This window comes from Rhopalosiphum padi, chromosome 1 (genome assembly GCF_020882245.1).
Source record: "Rhopalosiphum padi isolate XX-2018 chromosome 1, ASM2088224v1, whole genome shotgun sequence".
NCBI classification, from domain to species: Eukaryota; Metazoa; Arthropoda; class Insecta; order Hemiptera; family Aphididae; genus Rhopalosiphum; species Rhopalosiphum padi.
In genome coordinates, this window is record NC_083597.1 from 89,723,355 (window position 1) to 89,744,140 (window position 20,786).

The window sequence follows — 20,786 nt, forward strand, 5'->3', positions numbered from 1 at the left end:
AGGCATGGAGCACTTATCAGCAGTATTCAAACTATACATTTACAGTTTTTTATACCTACGGATTGTTGATTGATGCTCCCAGGTAACGAAGACGTTTCAAACTAGCGAATCACATAATAATATGACACGAAAATCCGCAATCGCGTATCGATACATAGTATAATATTAAATTGTTGATGAATTGTGGAAAATAAGCCCTGTACCAACTAGATTCATAATAATTTTTTATTTTAGTGTACATTTACATAATAAACTTTTAATAATATTTACCTAAGCAATATAGGTACCTATTATGTTTTTCATAAATTATTAAATTATTTTATTATATTATATTAAACGATTATGCACTTAATTCATTATATTCGGTGCTACATTTATTTTATTAATAATAAGGTAACAATAAAAAAAAATTACGTCTAGTATATGACATTAAATAATAACTTTAATTATATCACAGTTAAAATAATATTATATTATATCTATATGATATAGTTATAGATATGTTAAAAAAAACGTTACATAATTATTAAAATAAAAGTTTATTGTTTAAAAATTTAAAATTATAAAATGTACAATATAACAAAAAAAATATTGACATTATGTATTTAGTTGGTACAGGGCTTTTTTTACCGTATTTTTATATCGAGGATTTATTCCAGGCCTTTTTTTTCGACTACCAAATTGATATTATATATCGATACAGTGTTTACACGATAATATAATGTAGTATATTTATTTCAGATTTTTATTTTATTGGACACCATTTTTTTTTTAAACTTTTATAGTTAGGTATAATAAAAAATATGGTGAAATCAGAACTTGGTGCAAATCATTAATTTTTGAATTAAAACATTTTTAAATTTGAGTAATTTTGCAGTTTATTTACGTATTAGTTAGTTTAATGTTTCGCTGTAGGTAATGAATAAAGGTGCAATGGTCTCAAAGTTAGCAAGACAGTAAGCTGCTCATTCTGACACTCCCGTGCACATGCCTAAGTATATAGACACAAATTAATTTTAATTTTAATCGAATAATTATAATTTTTAATATTATTTATATATAATATTGTAAATATTTATTAAATATATTTTTTGAATTATTTCAATATTAACTAACATTAACATATATTTATTTTTAATCATTGTTAAATATTTAATATATATTGAATTCAATGTAATTAATAGTCATCATTTAACTAATACGTATTAAATAAATTTAAATTATTATTGTAATAATAATTATTTATTAAAAAATGAGCCAGTTTGATCCATAATCCATATTTTCCAATCCAAAAAAATTCACCAATAATCTGCTCCCGCGAGACTCGTCTGCTGATTTTTCATATTTTTAACACATATAGTCCATATCTATTCAAAAGCCATGTCGTGTATTTATTAGACGGAAGTGTTGAGATATTAATAATATTATTTGCTTGAAAAGCCAATTGATTGTCCATATCAGAAGCATAGCCAACATAATTCTTTAAGAAGGAATTAATGGAGCAGTAGATGATACCTAGTAATTTGTAATTTGTTTCTACGTACAAGTATAGATTATTTCAAAACCAACACATTAGTTTTATTATAAGAATATGTTATATAGGTGCCTATACAGTGACGTATATAGAAATTAATTTTAGGGGGGTTAAAAAAATTTCCATTCTTAAATTCCAATTAATGATACAATCAAATAATTAATGCCCGTATCAACAATACTATAACATAACTATACGTTCCGTTAAAATACGGTTTATATTTTTTGGATTCCGTCGAGATACGGTCCGCATAAATACATTCCGTAATTGTATGGTCCGGACATATACTTTCCGGATTATTATAGCCCCCCGTTTGAACCCCATAATCCCCCTCACTATATACACCACTGTACCTATATATAAAGTTTAAACAATTTAATTATCCAATATTGAAGATTAACTTATTTAGGTTAATTCATTTTTGAGAGAAGTATTTAAAGTAATAATCAAAATGAGTATCAGGATTCAGAACCCAAAAATATCCTCTTCAGTTACGCTAAATGTCATAATAATAATGTACAAACATAATATCATAATATTCAATCAATAAAATAAAAGCTTTTTAAATTTATTATAAGTAAATGGTAAACATTAAAGTGGAACAGAAAAAAAAAATATGTTTGCGACAGCTCATAAATTAATAACATTAAAATACCAGACTATTTTATTATCTATTTTCTTAATGATAAATTAAATTATATTTAATACATAATAATATTTACTTATAGTATGGATGCATAAATAATATTTATATCCATAATTAAAAGCAATTTAGAAATTAATTAATAAATAAATATTTTTTAAAAGTTTGATGGAAAATAAATATAATTTGATCCTACATAAATATTTGAACTAAATTCAGTTCACATTAAATATTTATTGAAAGAAATGTATTTTTTTAATGTAATAAATTAGTCGGGAAAAAAATTAAAGCTAGTCTCATTAGATTGCTTGTAAATTTCACATATTATAATATAAGTTGTTGAAGTGATTGTTTAAATATTGTGTTCTTAATAGATAAAACATGGACATTATTTATTTGCTAAAGATTTTCAATTGTTGTTTAATTTTAACCGGTAATGGTAGTGCGAGATTCATCAAACGAACGTGGATGTTGAAGAGCTGTGTTTGGCGATTAGCTTTAATCTCTATATTTCTAATCAATGTGTATAATGGAACTAAATGGGTATAATAAAAAATATATATATATATTCGTATAGTACGCTTATTAAGTACCGACGTATTATATAAAGTATACAGCGAAATGTATTTCTCATACAATAATAGCTTTTATTTAGATTTTACAGTTAAAATCACTAAATATATTAACGAGTCTGTTAGGTTTTATGATACGGTGTAAAAAATAATATGTAGTATGAATTAAAAGACACAAAACGATTTATGAGCTAGTCAGAAATTGAAGAATAGATAGGTCATTATTTATGTTTTTTTAAAGTAGAAAAACTCAAAAAATATTTTTATAAAATGGATATCAAACAAAAAGTAAAATGCCAGAATAATATCATATCAGCCGATTTTTATGAAATTAATGTAGTATTAATAGTATTAATAGTAACAGTACAACTGTATTGAATTGTATATTTTGTTTTTAATATTAAATAAACCCTAATAAAATATAATATCACAGTATATAGTATAAATCTATATAGTAAATAAAAATTAGATATACCTAGTAAATTATAGTAAAACATTAAAAATAATTATTATATTTCTCCAATTGTTAATTTTAGGCATTAAATAACGTAATGGACATATTGGAACCTATATCAATTGTTTTAATTGCAAGTGTACAATTTAAGTTATTGGGACCACTCTTTTCAATATTATGGCGATTATATTTCGACAAGGAATTATCAAATGTGTTGAAGAAATGTATGGCCATGCTTGATGTATTGAAAAACTTTAAGAGTGGTGTTGTGCTTAGAACTAAAATATTTTGGATATTTATTGTTTGTATACTAATTCATGTTATGGTACATGTCACAGTACAATTAGGTTTTATATACAAAACGCCAAATTATTCTGTTTCCAGTACCGTGAGTAATTTTTTTTTTTTTGTTTTCAATGAGTAACATTTAAAATTTAGATCATTAGATTTTTAACATCACATTATCAGTTTAAATCACGAATACAATTTTTTTTAGGTAATATGGTCTTGTATTTTTACATATAACCGTTTTATGTTTTACGAGTACATGTTATTAATAACGTTCTTTCAAATAATCGTGTACAAATTAAACGATGAAATATCGAAGGGCAAAATTCCTATTAGCCAATTGGCAATTATGTATACCAGTACAATGGAAAACCTGGATCTCATAAACAGATTCATTGTCGGAGCACCAGTGCTCATTAATATTATCATGGGAACCATGTGTAATATCGTCTACATATTATACCACTATGTGCTATTCAAAGGATTGTTTATAAAATACGATGGTCATTGTTTTTTCCCGATACTTCATTTGTCAATGAAATTGTTCGACATCTCTATTTTGTATTATCTTTGTCAGACCACTGAAAAAGAGGTAAGATTATATAAATTACATTTAGTATTATTTATTACTATTTGTGAGATGATAATTATTTCACTCCAAGTAAAAATGTTTAATTCTATACCTGTAGGAAAACATTTACATAGTGTGACGTATTCCACTTTGATAATTTTATTATTATTATTATTTTTCGTATTTTAGATAAATCGAACAATTTTGATTTTAAACAAAAAATCCATTACAGAAAACCTCACGGTTCGTCGAAAGGTAAATTTAATTAATATTGATTAAATAATCTATAACCAACCGAACAACAAATTGTCATTATTCTATACATGTTTTCAGATTGCTTTTTTTTCACTACGAAGATTGCATGCTAATTTCCATTTCGAGTTGTGCGGATTTCATAAAATTAATTTAAGGCAATTATTATCATTATTATTCAAGACGGCAATATTTCTAGTTATTCAAATTCAATTAAACATAAAAACTCTTTCTCATTAATTTAATTAATATTATAATATAGATCGAGGGCGGATACAGTGGTCCTAAACGGGAGGGGGGGGGGGGCAATTTCTTAAATATCAACTAAAAAAAGGTAATAATCTATTTAAAAAAAAAACTTTATTGGACTACTTACATTACAATACTTTTTTTGTGGACGGGGGAGGGTTGTAATTGCCCCCATTGCCCCCTTTGTATCCGCCCTTGATATAGATATAATTAAATGATAGAATATTTGAATCGTTTATTTGATTTATTCATAAATCATAGTGGTCATAGTTAAGTTAGATTTATATTTTATTGATAATACAAATATTTGAATGCACGTTATTCATTTTTACAATTTGTGTTTTATATTATTCAATTTATTTTATTGATATTGTTTGTTTCTGTAAATCTATAATTTGTCACTTTTTAACGTATAAATAAATAAACAATAAATACGTAGCCATAGTGTAGCCACTCCAAATACATTGCAATTTGACAAGTATAAACAATCTATTTAATTCAGTACATGGAACTTCGGTTATTCGTGGTAATGGTGATGAGGGGGTCACAGGGATAAATAAAACCCACCGTTAATCGAGACTTTTACAATAATGTAATTTTGAAATTTTTTATTTAATTATAATAAGAAATACAATAATGTTATACATGCACGGGTGAAATCGTATTTCTATTGTACAATATGTCGCATATCCGGGTTTTTTTTTTTAATGAATAAAAAAATAAATAAATACTAAAAATCGTAATTGGGTGTCTAGCTATCAGTCTTTAAAAGATGCAAATCGACAGCTGTGCTGGGCAATCCACCTACGGTGGATTGTTTGTTTACCTCCTGATGTCGAAAGTCTGATGCTGTTTTATAGGAGAAAAATTTAAGTTATTTAAAACTTAAATTAAGTTGTCAGATATCATCGGGGAAAATCCTTTTAAACGAAACTTAACCTCACAGGTAGGCAATCCTACTATGTCGGATCGTGGATATGCGCACGTAGAAATTTAAATAGATTTTTGTGAAATCAAAATTTAGAGTATATAACATATCGACATTTCGTACATATTATAATATTATGATATTTGATATTTGCATTAATATGCAGTTACAAAAAATGCACATTACGCGAATACGAAAAAAACAGGTTAGAAAAACTATGGAAAAGTCAAAAAAATCCCGTGAAAAGTGGAAAATGTTTGAAAAATTACGTAAGTAATAATAATAATCAATAAAACTGCTCATAGACCATAGAATAATAATTACTCTATGGCATAGACCTTTTTACTATCCGACCGCTGCGATCCTGGCTATTGTGAGTGACTATTTTAAAACTGATATAGGTAAAACAAACAATATTTGGAAGGGTTGAATTATAAATTTGAAATACTAGTGCAAATTAATTATACAAAAATTTGGCATTTAATTGAAGCTTTACAGATAAGCGACACAAGTAAAAATTTTAAATTATAGAGCAGGAGGTATATATTCGTAATAATTTGGGTAATGATGACAGGTTAAAATACAGTAGGTATATAAAGTTTTTCAAATAATGATATTTTACCTTTTTTAATTTCTGTGAGCTATCTTACTAGAATAGAAAATATTAGTTAGGTTTTTTTGGTTTGTATTATTTAATTTTGTATTTTAATATCAATCGACAATATTGTATTTATTTGAATTTGTAATTTATATATTGCTTAATATTTTTAATATTTATAGTAGTGAATTTGTATTAGCAGTAGTATTATTATGACGAATTATTAAATTATATCTTTATATTAATTTAATATAATTGATATAATAAAATAAAAATATTATATAAATCATTTGTAAATTTATTGATTTACATTGTACATAATATATAATTGCTTAATATTTTAAATTTTAATTTTTTGTCCGAGAGGGCATTTTTCTGTTTGCTATACGAGTGATGCACTGGGAAGGTTCTAGATTCTTTTTTCTTTTTTTTTTTATCATTCTTATTATTCTTATTTTTCTTCTTAGTATAAATATTACTATTTTTATTATTATTATGATTATCTTATTCATATAATAATTTTTATTTAAATTGTGCGTTTATCAGCGACTGCACTATTGGGGTTTCGTCGGTTTCTTGTTATCCGACACAAAACACCAAACCGGTCTTGTGTAATCGCTAATGCACCGGGTATAAAAGGCCCTGCGGGACGACCAGCATTAACATTCACTGTCTTTCCTCCGTCGTAGCAAGACCCACCCGGGCAGACTTGCGCGATTATAGGAAAAGCATCTGGATCTATATTTTTTGATTATCAGCATATCATATTGCTTTTATTATTAAATAGTGATTTTATTCATATCTACAATATGCAACCTATTCGCAAACTCAACATTTCCTCAGCTCAAGTTCTGGTATGCCCGAACAAAATTCGACATTGTCCATGTTCCGTGCAGGCCTATATATATAAGTCTGGCAGCGCGTCAGTGTTTGGTGTGTTGCGTTTGCGCGAACACTGATCCCGCATTATGCAATAAACTGCAGTCACTCTTAGAAATACATTATTCGTAAGTGTTCAAGTACGTTTTCCAAACAGAACGTATATTCGTAAAACCTCGTTTCCCTGTGCGTATCGTCATTGGCGACACGCGCAGCGCTACGGCTGGTTATGTTCCGCAGAAATGACGATTCGCGCGTACGTCATATCTAGTGAGCAGATGGCACAGTTCCAGTGACTCTTAAGAGTTCCGCGTTACGGGTGTATTGCTCTCGTTTGAGCTGCCCGTCTCGTGTGCCACTGTAATGATCTGACAACGCGTGCGATTCGATTCTGATCCGATTATTCGGTGGCTGCGATGTCGTTGAATGACATACGAATCTGTTCGAAACGTTGTACACATTGCGATAACGTTAATTATTTTTTTAGTGTTTGTAAAATTTTAACTTTTAGTAATTTTTGGAATGAAACACTTCGTCAGCTCCAACGTCTTGTGCTTACTTCAAGGCGACGTTCCCTTCTATATGACGCTTGTAAACTTTCCATCTTCCTCTTAATTTCATTTAGACTTTTCTTCATCTCTTTACTTATTTCTATCCAATAATCAATTTTTTTTTTTGCCATCTTGTATTGATTATTGGTCGGATCCCATAGAATTGGTATGATTTTAAACATTTCAATAAGAAGTAGACATTCTTCGTCCGTCAAATCCATTATTTATTTTTTAATGGTTATAATAATTAATAAAAACTATAATAGTTTTTTATATTTTTTTTTAATTTTAGTAATAATTTCTGGCTATTATCACTTATACTGGCCATAATAAAATGTGCGCGTTCCCTATAAATAGCCAGGTAAACAGTTTAAACGGTTTAAACAGTTGACAAAAGTATAGTGCATAATTATTATTGCTAACGGAATTATTATTGGTAAATATTTCCTTATATTTTCTGAAATCGTAAATCATGCTAACATTAAGTTATCTGGCGTGGCCATATCTAATGGCTGTAAAAAAGAAATTGTTTTCCGATCGCAAGATGAAAGAACCAGGAAAAGATAATGAAAAAATAACTGGTAAATAATATTTATTAAAGTATATTAGTAATATCGAGGTTTAATTCGATTAACCGTACATCAATTATCTGGTCCGTCAATTATCCACCTCAAAAAATGTATGTTCAAATTTATTTTTCGTTTAATTTAATTCAGTTTTATCATTTTTTATGTTCATATTATCGCGTATATATTATGAAATGCAAGATTATTTTATTATCTTTAATGGCTTTTATATCATATTTTAGGTACGTTATACACAGAGTAAATTAGTTTACTTTATTTTTAATGTTTAGGTAGTTAATTATCTGTATAAATAAATTATCGGTACCCCTCCCCCTCGGTCATAATTAATGCAGAATATCGACGCTATGTATGATGATATTTACTAGAAAGATATATAGGGAAACAAATTTCATGCCAGTTTCGTACCAAAATGGTGGTGTCATGTCTTAAACTTCACCACAAACAGATAACGGCAGGTAACAATAATTATTGGTTATTTTTTGTTTTATCATTGCCCGCACACAGCCAACAACAGCAACATAGTGGAAAAACGATCAACGGCCACCACTCCCCTACAACAAGCTGCGGAACTGCTGGAACGTAGCCAGCAGTTACTAAAGGCCGCGTACGCGGAGGCAGCCGTCCACGCAACAACGGAGACAGCCGCCCACGCGACTACGGAGACAGCCGGCCACGCGACTTCGGGGGCAGCCGCCCACGCGACTTCGGAGGCAGCCGCCCTGTCGACTTCGGAGGCAGCCGCCCAGTCGACTTCGGAGGCAGCCGCCCACGCGACTTTGGAGGCAGCCGCCCAGTCGACTTCGGAGGCAGCTACCCACGCGGCTACGGAGGCACGGGTGCGCCGGATGTCCATGCAAGAGCTATTGCGGGACCCGGCACTGTGGGTAGCCTACACCCGCGGGTGGGACGATTGCGCGGGCAAGGCGACCAACGTGAATCCCAAACCCGCGGTAACCGACTACAGGTCCCAGAGCCCAAGACGGCCGGTACAGCCAGCTGGCACATCGCGACCGCCACCGATACCGCAGTCTGCACGGTTGCCCCGACCACCCCCCCAACCGCTAATGGCAGTACTGGTGCCACGACCAAAATTTTTCAAACCGCTAACACCGCCCGCGACGAGGAAAGTGAACCAAAAAAGTGCACAAAGGCCACCCACAACAGCGCCATCACAAAACTCGTGGCAACGCCGTAACCAGTCTCGGATTGCCGAATACCCGGGACAGAAAAAGGCCGGCAAACCCACCACCTCCCAACAGTACCGCCTAGAAAAACCAAAAACCAGCCAGTGATCCACCCACACACCCACCGGAAGCGGCCGGACAACCGCCGTTACTATTCTGTGATTGATACGATGATAGCATACAACACGTGTGTCAGCTCGATTATATTATTGTCTAGCCGTTGCACCACATAATAACAAAATTGTTGCACCTAGTTTTGTTTAACCTGTTATATTGTAAAATACACTGTTTCATACTTCATATCTAATATGGTTTAATTTATTCTACTTTAGATAATCCTGACATTGCAATTATTACTCTGAGTATAATTGAGCCTTTACTTGTGTATGAAAGTATGATCCACGTCCATTGATAGCTCAAAATTAATCCATTATTTATTTATTTTTTATATTACCCAGGTGCAATCAGTGGCGTGCTTACGGGGGGGATCAGGGTGTCATATCCCCCCGTTTGGATTTTTCGGTAATGATATATTATCTACAAAATATATATATACTATCTATAAAAATATCATAACGTTTTTCATATGAAATTTCATATTAATACGTCTCATAGTAAAAATTAAGACTAAATATAAGGTAGGTATCACCCAATAAAAAATTCAATATAAAATGTATGACCTAAATATTAAATAATTAGGTATTCTTGTCGTATGCGGTCTACCGCCTGTTCCTACATACGTCATATGTGGTCTACCACGCATGTTTCTATATATGATTATGTCTGTACCACTACCACATGGGTAAAAAAAATCATAAATTAATACAAATATAAGATTATAATATATTAATAATAGTAATAATTCAATAATATACACGTCACAATCTAATCCTATACATAAAAAAATATATAAAATATATGTATTAATTCATTTTATGTATAGGTATTATAGGTACAATATAAAATGTCAATATATTGTATTGAAAATTAAAAATATGATTTAACATTTTTTAAAAAACATTAAAATATATTGTCATTTCATAGGCGCAAATAGCGTTTGAGATTTGGGGGAGAGGCTGAAGCCCTGCTACTGAATGAAGCATTTATGCAAGTTATCAGCACTTTATAAAAAATGTTTTAATACAACATATAGGTATATACACAATATACCTAAGTACCTAACAGGTATACCTGTTATTATAGTATATTGTATACTTTATAGCCCGTATAAGCGTAAAAAATATGACGTATAGGTACTTACGTATAATTTGCTGTAACTCAAAAACGAATAATTGTAAATTCTTGAAATTTTTACCGAATATTTATATTAGCGTTATCTATTTATGATTAAATTTTCATAATAAATTAACTTTTTTAAAACTATTTATAGACAATTGAAAATCTCGATTTTTCTGGTTTTTTTTTTTGAAATGCCTATAAAAAATTTGGCAATCCAAAAAATCTTTTTTTTTTTTTTTATTGAAAATAGAATATTTACAATCTGTGTTTAACATCACAATAAGTAAATTAGATAATTTATGTACATATTTAACTTGAATAATTTGAAGAGGTTCGCCAACCAGTGATGGAACCCAACGTGAATTTATTTTAGATTAGCAAATCTCTGCAATATTTTCTTTTGAGCCTATGGATGGGATTTATGGGTTGAATAGATGAGATTTGTGATACTAATGAGTTAGTATGGGAAGGTAGTTTGAAGTAGAAGGATCTGTAATGTTTGGTGGCTAATTAGTCAACTGACTCAATTTTTAGGTCAGAGTGTAGTGAAGAGTTGGAAACAAACCGAGGAGCAAACGTTATCATACGGAGGATAATGGACTGGAATGCTTGTATCGTGCGAATTTGGGACGTCTTTGAACAGCCCCAAATTTGGATTACATATGCCCATATTGGACGCAAGAGAGATTTATACATTATAAGTTTGGTGTGCAGTGGTAGTTTTGACTTTAAAATCGGACGAAGTAGGTGAAGGCGAAAAAATCTTTAAAACATAAAACAAGGTAAAACGAGTACCCGTGACAAAATATAAACATGATGGTGTTAACGAACGGTTGGTTAGCACGACACTGAACCCACTTTCATACACAAGTAAAGGCTCAATTATACTCAGAGTAATAATTGCAATGTCAGGATTATCTTAAGTAGAATAAATTAAACCATATTAGATATGAAGTATGAAACAGTGTATTTTACAATATAACAGGTTAAACAAAACTAGGTGCAACAATTTTGTTATTATGTGGTGCAACGGCTAGACAATAATATAATCGAGCTGCCACACGTGTTGTATGCTATCATCGTATCAATCACAGAATAGTAACGGCGGTTGTCCGGCCGCTTCCGGTGGGTGTGTGGGTGGATCACTGGCTGGTTTTTGGTTTTTCTAGGCGGTACTGTTGGGAGGTGGTGGGTTTGCCGGCCTTTTTCTGTCCCGGGTATTCGGCAATCCGAGACTGGTTACGGCGTTGCCACGAGTTTTGTGATGGCGCTGTTGTGGGTGGCCTTTGTGCACTTTTTTGGTTCACTTTCCTCGTCGCGGGCGGTGTTAGCGGTTTGAAAAATTTTGGTCGTGGCACCAGTACTGCCATTAGCGGTTGGGGGGGTGGTCGGGGCAACCGTGCAGACTGCGGTATCGGTGGCGGTCGCGATGTGCCAGCTGGCTGTACCGGCCGTCTTGGGCTCTGGGACCTGTCGGTTACCGCGGGTTTGGGATTCACGTTGGTCGCCTTGCCCGCGCAATCGTCCCACCCGCGGGTGTAGGCTACCCACAGTGCCGGGTCCCGCAATAGCTCTTGCATGGACATCCGGCGCACCCGTGCCTCCGTAGCCGCGTGGGTAGCTGCCTCCGAAGTCGACTGGGCGGCTGCCTCCGTAGTCGACTGGGCGGCTGCCTCCGTAGTTGACTGGGCGGCTGCCTCCGTAGTCGACTGGGCGGCTGCCTCCGAAGTCGCGTGGGCGGCTGCCTCCGAAGTTGACTGGGCGGCTGCCTCCGTAGTCGACTGGGTGGCTGTCTCCGTTGTTGCGTGGACGGCTGCCTCCGCGTACGCGGCCTTTAGTAACTGCTGGCTACGTTCCAGCAGTTCCGCGGCTTGCTGTAGGGGAGTGGTGGCCGTTGATCGTTTTTCCACTATGTTGCTGTTGTTGGCTGTGTGCGGGCAATGATAAAACAAAAAATAACCAATAATTATTGTTACCTGCCGTTATCTGTTTGTGGTGGTGTTGGGGTGTGGGTGTGCTGTGGGTGTCGCGAGTTTAAGACATGACACCACCATTTTGGTGCGAAACCGGCATGAAATTTGTTTCCCTATATATCTTTCTGGTAAATATCATCATACATAGCGTCGATATTCTGCATTAATTATGACCGAGGGGGAGGGGTACCGATAATTTATTTATACAGATAATTAACTACCTAAGCATTAAAAATAAAGTAAACTAATTTACTCTGTGTATAACGTACCTAAAATATGATATAAAAGCCATTAAAGATAATAAAATAATCTTGCATTTCATAATATATACGCGATAATATGAACATAAAAAATGATAAAACTGAATTAAATTAAACAAAAATAAATTTGTACATACATTTTTTGAGGTGGATAATTGACGGACCAGATAATTGATGTGCGGTTAATCGAATTAAACCCCGATATTACTAATATACTTTAATAAATATTATTTACCAGATATTTTTTCATTATCTTTTCTTTCTGGTTCTTTCATCTTGCGATCGGAAAACAATTTATTTTTTGCAGCTATTACATATGGCCACGCCAGATAACTTAATGTTAGCATGATTTACGATTTCAGAAAATATAAGGAAATATTTATCAATAATAATTATGCTACCAATAATAATTATTAACTAAACTTTTGTCAACTGTTGACCTGGCTATTTATAGGTAACGGGTACATTTTATTTTGGCCAGTATAAGTGATAATAGCCAGAAATTATTACTAAAATTAAAAAAAAATATAAAAAACTATTATAGTTTTTATTAATTATTATAACCATTAAAAAATAAATAATGGATTGGACGGACGAAGAATGTCTACTTCTTATTGAAATGTTTAAAGCCAGACCAATTCTATGGGATCCGACCAATAATCAATACAAGACAGCAAAAAAAAAATTGATTATTGGATAGAAATAAGTAAAGAGATGAAGAAAAGTGTAAATGAAATTAAGAGGAAGATGGAAAGTTTACAAGCGTCATATAGAAGGGAACGTCGCCTTGAAGTAAGCACAAGACGTTCTGGCACTGGAGCCGATGAAGTGTTTCATTCCAAAAATTACTAAAAGTTAAAATTGTACACACTAAAAAAAAAATTAACGTTATCGTAATGTGTACAACGTTTCGAACAGATTCGTATGTCATTCAACGGCATCGCAGCCACCGAATAATCGGATCAGAATCGAATCAAATACTGATGGGTGGGGGGATATAAAGATATGAATTGGCTGACTACGTTTTAAAATCCAAAACAAAATCCGTAAGTGTTGTCTCTGTCAACTATCTTACACACAAGTAACATAAGAAATTTTGCATTTAGAATAATTCAATTATCAGAATAATCCATTTAATTATGTTATTTTAAAACTAGAGTAGATTTATAAATTGTAAAATTTAAAGATACAATTATTATCCGGGAATATTGGAGAGGAATATTGATATTTTAATTTTGAAGGAAGTTAGTATTTTAAAATTGTGATGTTTTTATAGATTTTCAAATTAACATAACGTGCTTCATGTTTAAAATATCAAAAAACACTACGAAATGTCCTATATAATAATCTTAACTTTAAATTGTATACTAATTGTGTACATAATTGATCAATTTACTCTAATCATAAAAATAATTCAATGAAATATGTACTGAACCCAAAAATTGATAACATGTTAGGCGTGTGTAAAACAAAGTCAACAGTCAGCAGATGCCGTTAATTGTTAAAACTAAGACTAAAAATATAAATACAGGACCTACCTTTTTATGTAAATTATTTTTTATAAAGTATAATTTGTATTATATCTACAATAAACGTTTGTATTTGCAGTTTGGCACTACAAATTACAATAAACTTTTTATCAAATTAAAATGATAGGGTTATGGAAGACCAAGTGCTACACCCTGTAAGTTACAATTGTGGATGATACAATTGTGATTATTTATCCACACTTTCGAAACATACTCACCATTACCGCTACCTATAAATGTTTGACAATCACCTGTAATGTCGAAACTGTAGGTTGCTGTGATGGTGAGAATGTTTTAATTATGCGAACTGTTAATATATCGCTATTGTATCACCCAGTATTATTCGCATATAGAACAGTGCCAAGTTTTGTGTGCCACAAGTCACAACTCCTATAACCATTTGATAGAATCATTACAACAAGTTGTATTCACCATAAATTTGGTGCGCACGGATAATAGATATATCTATTTTCTGTGATGTATAATAAATATCTGTGCTATTTCTAGAACCGTTTCATCTAATCTTTTTTCGTCCATAAATTTTTCCAGGTTACAAGGGTCAAATCAAGTTCAGTACTTCGCTTAGCGTTTTCGATATCTGTCGTGTGTACTTCAAGTTCCTGTACATATTGAACATCAGAGCTTGGTAATGAAGTAGTTTTATTCTCTTCCAGGATAAAGTTTTCTGGGCTTCAAACTTCTCCGTTACATTGTATACTTCGTTGAACGTTTTTAATTGTTGTTGTGTTTATTTCGATTTCCGGTACATACTGAACATTTGCGCTTGGTAATAAAATATTTATATTCTCTTCCAGAGTGACACTATTCTTGTCTATAGCTTGTACATCCTGTTCCACACTGTGTATATCCTTTAAATAATATTATGATTGAATTATTTTTAGGTATTGTATATTAAATTTAATAGAATGGTGATATGCAAGATTAATATTTTTTTTTAGTAGGGGGTTCTCTCTATTGCTTTATCTTATTTCTGTTACGTAGGACGTTACCACAAATATTTATTATATTATTTTTACACAATTATTATATTAAAAAATGACAAATATTATCTTGCATTATATTGTATACGTGTTGACTATTGAGTGTTGTTTCGTAAGAAACTTAACTATTAATTTACTGGTCAGCCATAGACGTATATTTTATATACAAAACTCTTAGGCTATTTGAATACCGGTCAATTTTTCCGTCAAAAACTACCCATCAATCATATACTTCAATCATTTCGATCATTGGTATTGAAGCGATAAGACTTCTGGAAATGTACATGAATTTGGCATGAAGTCTATTTGAGATCGACCGGACTACATTTTTTAATTTTGACCTTAAAATTCCACAAATCTGATTAAAATTGTTTGAAAAATATTAAATGTTGTAGCATTGTTTAACAAATATTATTAAATAAAACAGAAAAATAGCTTGGCCGATACGATCATCTAAAGTATACTTAACGCTGAGTTCAAATTAATTTTCAAAAGTGTAATCGCATCAATACAACAATCGAACTGATCGATGAAAAATTAGTAGTTTTTGACGGAAAAAATTGTACAAACCCTGAATCCTGAACAGTAGTTGTTTTAACCGATTTGTGCGTGTACGTATGAGAGTCACCTCTCGCTGGTTTTTCAAAGAATAAGTTACGCGCTCTCCGATAATGCGATATCCGATTTTATTCACAAATAGTGTACATCATTATTATAACCAATTATTCTGTTATAAACATATAACCAATATAAACAATACTATTATTGTATATGAATTGAATTAATGCAAGACATTATAAAATATGATTCTGTGGTCAACGACAGTCGACCACCCGTTACAAAACATTTCATATAAGTATACTATATATAAGGTAATATTTTAAGTATGCTCACCCCATTTTTATGCTTAAATTATTTTCTCACTCAGACCCCACCCGCAACATAGATAAATACTTTCACCTAAAATTATTATGATTTAAATAGTCTTAGAACGGCGTTTCTCAACCTTTTTAGTCTCACGACCCAAAAAAGGTATAAAATATGCTCAATCACTTCACGACCCCCCTCCATATCTATATTAAGTATAAATTTGTATCATATCGTTGAAAAAGCCAAATCTTGAACGAAATGTTCATTTTTTAAATCGGTGTTTTATTATTTTTGACCACGTGGTGATTCGACACGTTTTTTTTTTAATAAATCAAAATCTCGTCGTTTTCCGTTTAATCGATACAACTACAACTGTGTTATAGTTTGTCGGCAATAAACGCCGTTTGTAAATTTTAATACCAATGAAGTCACCGATCGGAAACGGTTTTTCAAAGTATATACAGGAACTGTCAGATATATTTGAACAATAAGACGATATACGTTTAAATATGATAAGTATACTATGCATCTTGAGATTTGACTTGATTCCGTCTCTCAAAAACCACAGCCCTTACACGTCATAATATATTTTGTGAGTATTCTAATTCTACTAGTTCAAGGTGAAACCATTCATAAAACGGGTAGTCCATTGTTATTTCCTCACGGCGCTCAGGATATGCATTTTAATAACACCATTGAACTGCACTGATTCGAATGTATTGGCCATAAGAACTGTATACTAACTGTAACTATGTAACTGTATAATAATCATTGATATTATTATAATGTAATTTTGGTTAATTTTTTTAAATAGTTATTTATTCATAATATTTAATTTTAATCATAAATATACGAAGCGAAATATTTTTAGAGCATTATCTGGATTTTGTACACATAGGTTTATATATAATTAACATTTAAATTATTTAATTATAATTTTGACTGATATGTCTTTGCATAATTTGGGTGTCACGTCATTTGATGCTTTTTTTATTATTTTAAAATCATATTTACATTTTAAAACGTATTATTACTTATTAGTGTTGATAAATTAAAGCCAATTCAGTAAATATTTTAGTTAATAACGCTAATATAGGACATCGAAGTGATCGTGACCGATGATCTGTGAAATTAAACTATCAAAATTTATTGTGGAATGTTGAACTATCTATTTGTCTATTATATATTTCAATTTACTAAGCTTAGAAACTAAAATAAATTGTGATGGATTTTTCTTTTTACTCCCAAATAAAAACCATCAATAATAATCAAAATAATTTGAGAGCTATTTAATATTTTTACTAGAAATAAGATATACAAATATGTATAAAAATTAAAAATTAAAAAAATAATAAGCCCTAATAATGATTGAAAAGGCGGTATGCTCACTAATGGTATTTATATTTCCTACATCCTACTGTTGTTTTAAGTATTGCATTTGTTTAAGTATACACATAGGTGGATTCCATAAATGACAATACTATACTTTTTCACTTGTGTTGTTTCAATAAAATTTGCATTGTACGATTTTAATCTATTGAATTTATTTCATAAGTGAATTAGGAAGTGTTTTAGAGAAATTTGAACAATATTGTAATCAGTGATAGAAAATTGAATCAATCACTAATAATAAATAATAATATGTGAGAGAGCTTGATGGTTTTATTCTAAACAGAAAATAATTATATATTTCATACTCATCAGTGTTAAAAAATATGATATTTGGCTGTGTTTATAGAATATGAATGTTATTTTATTTGAATTATTATTAATTAATGTAAATGAAAAAAAAAGGAGAAGGTCACGGATTATTGTTTTAATTGTCATGTTTCTTATTTCTAATCTTATTGTTATTATTAATATTTTTATAATTATTATAATTATATTATTCTTAAAATAACTTTTATTTAAATTATGCGTTTATCGGCGATTGCACTATTGGGGTTTCGACGGTTTCTCGTTATCTGATACAAAACACGAGACCGGTCCTGTGTAATCGCTAATGAATCAGGTATAAAAAGCCCTGCGAAACGACCAGCATTGACAGTCACTGTTTTTCCTCCGTCGCAGCAAGACCCACCCGGGCAGACTTGCGCGACTATAGGAAAAGCATTATTTATTTTTTGATTTTCAGTATATGATAATATAACTTGCACATTATATTGCTTGTATTATTAAAAAGTGATTTTATTCATATCTATTACTCGCAGCTCTAACATTTCTCAAGCTCAAGCTTTGGTATGCACAAACAGGATTCTATATCGGCCTTGTTCCGCGGCTTATTTAAGTCTGACACCTTTCGAGCAGTGTTTGGTATATTGCGTTTTCGCGAACACTGATCGTTACATCTGTATTAAATATTTGCGTTAGTACATATTTTTCATATTTATTTATTTTTTTTTGTTCCCCCTTATTATGCCATAAACAATCACTCGTAGGAATACGTTATTCGTAAGTGTTCAAGTATGTTTTCCAACCAGAACGTATATTCGTAAAAACCCCGTTTCCCTGTGCGTATTGTCATTGGCGACACGCGCAGGGCTACGGCTGGTTACGTTCCGCAGAATTGACGATTCGCGCGTACGTCAGATCTAGTGAGCAGATGGCACAGCTCCAGTGACTCGTCAGAGTTCCGCGTTACGGGTGTATCGCTCTCGTTTGAGCTGCCCGTCTCGTGTGCCACCGTAATGATCTGACAACGCGTGCGATTCGATTCTGATCCGATTATTCGGTGGCTGCGACGTCGTTGAATGACATACGAATCTGTTCGAAACGTTGTGCACATTACAAAAACGTTAATTTTTTTAAGTGATTGTAATTTATAATGATTCTTTACTATATATTATTATTATTTTTTTTTTTTGATAATACATTTATCTACGTTAATATAGTTAGATTTGTTATTTATAAGCACCTAGTTATGAATATTTTTTTTTTATAGATTTCCTATGAACAACGAACAACTCACTCAACTGTGGCCCATCGCTGATACAAAGTAAATAGTAAAATTTGTTGAAAAAACACTCATAGATTTGACATAATATCTTTCTTCTTATAATAAAACATGAAAAATAGTCACGTTTACAATAGCCAAGATCACAGTGGTTGCATAGGAAAAGGTCTACCGCGGTCTAACATTGATTGTTATTACCTATTATTACTGATATGATTTTTCTTATATTTTCCACTTTTCATAGGACTTTAACTTTTAAGACTATTTCATAGTTTTTCTTCGTTTTTTTCGCACATATAATCACGGACGTCGATCTACGTACGAGATATTTATTTTATAGTTTTTGCTTAAATTTACACGTATATTATACGTTTAATTCGAAGCCCATTAATTGTCGATGCATAATACTGTTTTTTTATTCAATAAATTGCATTTTATCGTATGTCGTATGTATGTTGTTTTGTTGTTCTTTGCAGCTTAACCTTTACGTTGAAGATCTTCAACCACTGGTTTATGCTCTATTACAAGAGTGTACCTCGACGACGTTTGTGTCGCACAGTACTGTATTTATGCACTTGGGTGTATATTATGTAATAATACATGATAAGTTTTTGTATGTGCATTGATGAGTTAAATAACATATTTTAATATTGATTATTGGCATTCAAATGCACATTTGAGAAACGCCCCCAGTGTATTTTATATAATTTATATTAATTAAAGGAATGATTTGTACTTAATGAATGATAAAATAAATATATAAAAAATGTGTTCCCACTACTATATGGCTATACGTGTGTATGGCAATGTTTATGTTTTTGTACACCAAATAGTGCAAATGTTATTAAAACATTGATACTGCTGTCAACATTGTGGGATATTTTTCTTTTTGTAACATTTAACATTATGGAAGGAGATAAATGTGGTAATTTCAAGAATTGTTTATTTCTCTCATAGTATTATAAAATAGTATAGACAATAAGCGCTAAAAAATACATTAAATAATATTTAACATTTTTCTGTGGTAAGATTTATATTATGTAAATTAATTAGGTTTCTGGAGTGTAATAATTATCCAATACTCAAATAATAAAAATCAATAGGTACGTAAAGGTTATAATGTTTATTCTTGTTAATAATATGCAGTATTAAACAATAGTATTCATTATCTACCACGTGTTTATTACATTTTGCTCTCTTGAGCATTTACTCTTATAAATAAATTAGAGTAATAATAATTACTCTATGACATAGACTTTTTTCCATGCGACCACTGCGATCCTGGCTATTGTGAACGTGACTATTTTTCACGTTTTATTATACAAGATAAGAAGAAGATGGGTAATTTAATATTAAAATTAATAATTTTAAGAGTATCTTTGCCATAGTAGATAGTGCATGGACTACGTTAAAATTTGAATGTCGTCAAAATCGCCTGCGACTGTAAGTCGATCTCGGAGCTATGAATGTGATAGAACAATCTGGTCTTACACTCTTACGATTAGTGTCTGGTCGTTTTTCCATGTATCATATTTATAGGCTGATGAGACTGTTTCCAGTGTTTTCGATTATAATTATTTTTCGTATACAATGAAATATCATTAAATATACATTTAGCACATTCATTATAGTGATCCACTCAGTACCTATACTATATACAGCAGAGTGATG

The 20,786-nt window shown here is 31.4% G+C and overlaps 1 protein-coding gene across 1 annotated transcript; it reads left to right on the forward strand.

The window, feature by feature from the left end:
* Positions 1–6,936: 6,936 nt before the first annotated feature.
* Positions 6,937–9,590, forward strand: LOC132918302 (uncharacterized). The gene is made up of 2 exons (XM_060979466.1): positions 6,937–8,100; positions 8,611–9,590. Exons 1-2 carry the CDS (start codon positions 7,992–7,994, stop codon positions 9,396–9,398), a joined length of 897 nt encoding a protein of 298 aa, XP_060835449.1. The 5' UTR covers positions 6,937–7,991; the 3' UTR covers positions 9,399–9,590.
* The last annotated feature ends 11,196 nt before the right edge of the window (positions 9,591–20,786 follow it).